Source organism: Microtus ochrogaster, linkage group LG1, assembly GCF_000317375.1.
Source record: "Microtus ochrogaster isolate Prairie Vole_2 linkage group LG1, MicOch1.0, whole genome shotgun sequence".
Classification (NCBI taxonomy): domain Eukaryota; kingdom Metazoa; phylum Chordata; class Mammalia; order Rodentia; family Cricetidae; genus Microtus; species Microtus ochrogaster.
This window is the reverse complement of record NC_022027.1, coordinates 4,140,550-4,145,852: the sequence shown is the minus strand read 5'-3', so window position 1 is coordinate 4,145,852 and position 5,303 is coordinate 4,140,550. Positions and strand designations below refer to the sequence as shown.

Below are 5,303 nucleotides of genomic sequence, written 5' to 3'. Positions count from 1 at the left end.
GGGTAGGTGGGTGGACGGATGGGTGGGTGGACGGATGGGTGGGTGGACGTAGAATGGATAGATGGGTGGGTATATGAATTGTTGGGTAGATAGATGGTGAATGGGTAGATAGGTGGATGGGTGGATGGATGGACGGGTGGATAGGTGGGTGGGTAGGTGGGTGGGTGCGTTGGTGGAGGGTGGTTGGATGGATGCATAGGTGGGTATATGAATGACTGGGTAGATGCATGGATGGACTGATAACATGCAGAGAATAAAATCAAGTGTTTGAGCATTCCTCTGGGACCATGAAGGGGCTTTAAAAAAGGGCCCCTAGGCAGCAGGGTCACCATGTGTTGTCACCCCAGCTCAAGGCTGCGGGACTGGAGTAGTGAGCCTTCCTGAAACTCAGATTGTATCGCTGCGAGCAGTGAAGTGCAGGAAGAGGACAGCCTCCCAGACTGTAAAAGGCCACTTCCCACCACACACATTGTACTCACCTCGAATCTTGCCCCGGCCCTGCATGGAGTAGGCAGGGGGACAGCTACGACCAAAGCGAGTAACTCTGGGGTCCAAGAAATACACGGGTCCTGGGCTGGAATCCTGAAGAGGTGCTGGGGAAAGGACCCGAAAGCGCAAAGGTGCCGTGAGCTCAGGGCTCCCCACACCTGGCCCAGAGCCGCCCAAGAGCCGACCTGGGAAGGACTGAAAGGGGTCAAGCAGAGGGACTGTGTGGGGCACGCCAATCCCAGCAGGGCCTTGGCTCACGCCGAGTCACCTGGAGTCACCCTTGAGATGGCTCAGCTTGCCTGACCCACATTTTCACATCAGTGTAGAAGGAAGAGATCACAAGGGCTACAGTTGGTTACCATTTTCACAGTTGTATATGTGGGAATGGAACCTACGCCGTCATAAATGGTAGTCTTGAGCTTCCCCCTCAGCCACACCAGTGGATTCTAGGCGGGGCTACACCCTGACCACGCCCCCAGCCCCTCACTGGGGGATTCTAGGTGTGGCTTCACCCTGGCCACGCCCCCAACCCCTCACTGGGGATTCTAGGCGGGACTCCACCCTGACCACGCTCCCAGCTCCTCACTGGGAGATTCTAGGCGGGGCTCCATCCTTTTTCCCTTAAACACTTTATCCTCCTGCCTCAGTTTTTGAGTTGTCAAAACGACAGTTCTGGCCGGGCGACGGTGGCGCACGCCTTTAATCCCAGCACTCGGGAGGCAGAGGCAGGCGGATCTCTGTGAGTTCGAGACCAGCCTGGTCTACAAGAGCTAGTTCCAGGACAGGCTCCAAAGCCACAGAGAAACCCTGTCTTGAAAAACCAAAAAAAAAAAAAAAAAAAAAAAACGACAGTTCTGTAGCATCATGCTTGGCCTGGTCACTGGTTGCTGGACTTTAGACACTCCATGCCGGACCCGCAGGTGAGGGCTAAGCTTCACCAAGTCTTTCTCAAAGCCTCAGTGAGTCCCAGGATGTGCGTAGGTACCACGCAGGTGTGGGCTTCTGTGCACAACCACACCGGCAGTGTTTGCACACACACAGTCTCCCTACTAACCCTATGGTGGTCACTAATGTTAAAGAATGGGCTCAGAAACAACCTACGCCTGTGCTCCTAACAGCTCTTCCCTAGCTCAGAGCTAATCTAAATGACTCCCAGGATAGGAGGAATGGGGTTGCAGCCACCGATATGTGCTGGACCACACACAGGAAGATGCCTGTCCCTCGTCACCTCAGCCAGCCTGTGGCAAGCAGAACTGTTGGTGCTCAGCCCCTGCTCGGCACGGGCAAACCTGCTTTCCATCTCCTATCCAGTTTGTGTAATGAGAGAACCCAAATCGCCAGCCAGGACACGTCCCTCCCGACCTGCAGGCTGCAGCGGGTGGGCTCTTCTCCTGGGCCCCCCTTCACCAAACTTTCTCTTTTTTTGGGGGGGGTGTCCTAGAACTCTCTCTGTAGACCAGGTGGCCTCAGGCTCACAGAGAGCCGCCTGCGTGTGCCACCACACCCAATTAAGAGTTCATTTTTCAGTTAAACGCTGTGTACTTGTCGGGGAGGATTTGTGCTCTGTGGGTGCAGGGCCCACAGAGGCTGGCAGACAGCATCGGATTCCGCTGGAGGTGGAATTAGAGGAAGTTGTGAGCCACCGTCTCCAGCCCCATCCCAGCACAACCGCACTGCCCACGCAGGACCCTCGCCTGTCCCAGCTGGAGAGAGGCTCACTGGATCCTCCGTCCTTCTGTCTCGTGGTCTCTAAGTATTCACAGCAGCTCCCAACCCAGGTGGCCTCTGTCCAGCCCCCTGGGGCCTCAGAGCAGCTGCAGGACCAAGGGCTGGGTCTAAGGGCTGATACATTCAGTCAACATCACTGAGAACTCCAAGCTTGCTGTGGGGTTTAGATGCCACACGCTACAGAATGTCAGAGAGAGGGAAGCTCCATGCCTGGCCACTGAATCTATGCCGGCCACTAACAACCAACCTACACTTGGGACAGAAAATCCACTCACAACACACAGAGTGCTTTTTGGACACCAAGCAGAACTGTGGCTTTTTTTTTTTTAACCAAGCCTGGGGTCTTAGGCGTGGTAGGCTAGGACTCTACCCACTGAACCACACCCTGAACCCTGGCCACCCAATCCTTGCTGACCCATCAAAACCTTGGTGTCTGGCCAGATATGATGATATACATCTGTGATCCCAGAATTCGGGTGATGGAGGCACCTGAGCTACATGAGGAGGCAACAACCTACCCGACGTGGCACAGCCACTGGGAGGGAGACCAGACCTGCCTACCCGGCCTTGCTCACCCTGAGGTCTCCTTTAGCAGAACTTTGGGGGCCCAAAGAGGTCCCTGTACTCCTCAGCTGGCCTTACCTTCACTGGGCCGCTGAGCAAGTGAGTAGGCGGGACTGGCTGTCTTGGTGCAGTCGTGGTTGACATAACCAACGGTGGACGGAAGAACGTACAAGCCAGGTCCGGAGCCTGAGACCCAAAGACCAGATCAGAGCTGGTGTCTGCAACCCTGAGAGGCTGGGCAAAGCAACCCTGAGAGGCTGGGCAAAGCATCCCACCCTGGTCCCCCAGTCACCTCCATGGTAGAGTAAGGAAAGGGGTCCTGGAGGACTGCATGACACCCACATTGTGAGCTGGTCATGAGTCACAGGACTGTGGAGATACAGGAAACAGGCTGGGGGCAAAGACCCTCACTGGTAGGGAAACTGAGGCTAGGAACAGGACAGTTGTGTTACAGGGGGTTACAAAGCTGAAAGCATAGACCCTGTCACAGGTGGGGAAACAGACGCTAAGGGCAGAGATACTTCTCATGAGCAGGAAAACAGGCCAACAGGCCAAAGCAAAGAGACTCACAAGAGAGAAAACCGAGGCCAGGATATAGAGACCACTACGACTAGGGAAACTGAGGCTGGGGACATAGAAATCATCGAGGGAGGGAAACTGAGCTCAAGACAAAGAGATCATTCTGGAGGGAAGGTGAAGCCAGCACAGAGAAACACCACCTCAGAGGGGGGGAGATGGAACCTGGTGTAGATCTGACCCCACTGTCCACCCTAGGATGGGAAACTGAGGCACAGGCTACAGCCTGAATCCTCCACGAATGCCCCCCCTGCTGAACCCAGCCTCAGCCCCTTCACACACACTGCAGTTCCCACAGGAACCCTCCCTCTGACTCCTTCCCTCCAGTCCTGCCCTACTGTGCTCCCAACCTGTGTCCCTGCTGGGCAAGCGTGCAGGACCAGCAGATCCCACAGGGGATGTATGGACATACGGTCCTGCCTTAGATGCTGCCTCTGCTGAGCCCTCTCCCACAAGGCCAGCACAAACCATTCTCCAGGGTGACCATTCCACAGGACTTCCTCAGCCCGGTCTCTGGAATGTGGCCCTCAGCCACCCGCCGGGCCAGGGGTACTGTGGCCAACCTGGCCGCTGGGTCGCAGCTGAGGGTCCCCATGGTGAGCAGGGCCTGGTGTGGGCTCCTGTGCCCTGCTGTTCTGGAGCCACAAACCAGGCACTGTCCCCGATCCTCACAGCTCAGCCAGTGTGTTGGCAGAAGCCTCACCACACCCTCCCACCACCACACAGACAGCCCCTTGTCCCTACGCAAGGATCTTGGGGCCTGGCCCTAGCCAGGCTGGTCGCCGGACGCTGGCCTGGAAGAGGAGCTGAGATCAAGTGTCAGCCAGGTGGCTGGATGGCCCAGGAAAGACTCCAGTGTCAGCCGAACAGGTCCCCAAGGAGCTGACTGAGCTGGGCCACCAGGCCAGAGCAGGCCCCAGGGAGCCAGGACTGCAAACAGGACACCCCCAGCCACATGGATAAAGAGTGCAGCGCCCCATTTCCACAGAGCCCAGGGTTGTGTACAGCACATCCCCAACTCGGCCAAGTGCTCATCAGCAGGCGTGCACCAAGTACCTGGTATTGTATACCTGACTCCTTTTAGGGTGGCGTGAACAAAACAGGAATAAACTGGTAAAGGGCAGGTATGTTCTTACCGTGGGGAGAGAAGCTAGGCAATAAATGAAGTGGATTGTTCTGGTGTGGAGCACGCTGAGAAGGAAGGAGTCAGGAGGAGAGGTCCCGCAGCAGGGCTGAGGACAGCAGTCTAGGGCGGTGCTGTGTTCTCACCCTTGCTTAGGGCTGCTACAGCAGCTTCAGGTAGGGAGTTCTGGGAACGCTGGCCTAGTGAACGAGGACACGCTTTTGCCCGAACGTTTGTCTCTAAGCTGCTGGGCATTTTTTTAAATGTAGTGACTTGGAGTTTTGGTGAAGACCAGGACTCACAATGTAGCCCAGGCTGACCCTGAACTCCTCTGCCTCCCTGCTGCTAGGATCACAAGAGTGCCCTCTGTGGTCTCAGATGGAGGAAACGGAGGAGGATGTGCCTATATTATTTCTATATTTCTCTCCACTTCACCACCATCCAGCACACCTATATTTCTGTGTATATAGATGGGCTACAGAGGGGATACGAATTATGGTCAGTGGTGGTGCACACCTTTAATCTCAGCACTCAGGAGGCAGAGGCAGGCAGATCTCTGAGTTAGAGGCCAGCCTGGTCTACAGAGTGAGTTCTGGGACAGCCAGGACTACACAGAGAAAGCCTGTCTCAAAAACAAATAGTTACGTGGCTGTACAGAGTTCATGAAGTTTAAGGAGCTGAGACAGAGTCGATACTGGATCATAACGAAGCAGACCAAGCACGGGAGGGGGCTGCTGGGATCAGGGCTAGAAGGTGAGCTGCCATGTTCTGTTACAAGGTAAAGGGCCAAACTGATCAGGGAATAGCAGGTTTGCATCCTGAC

At 55.6% G+C, this 5,303-nt stretch overlaps 1 protein-coding gene across 1 annotated transcript in view; it reads right to left on the bottom strand.

Moving 5' to 3' along the window:
- Nucleotides 1-3,952, bottom strand: part of Odf3l2 (outer dense fiber of sperm tails 3 like 2) — a 5,095-nt gene extending 1,143 nt beyond the window's left edge. Inside the window, exons 1-3 of the mRNA XM_005359115.1 lie at nt 3,826-3,952; nt 2,860-2,967; nt 480-593 (exon numbers count right to left, since the gene is read on the bottom strand). Coding sequence (XP_005359172.1) covers nt 480-593; nt 2,860-2,967; nt 3,826-3,952 — 349 coding nt within the window. The remainder of the gene's footprint in view (nt 1-479; nt 594-2,859; nt 2,968-3,825) is intronic.
- Between the last annotated feature and the right edge of the window lie 1,351 nt (nt 3,953-5,303).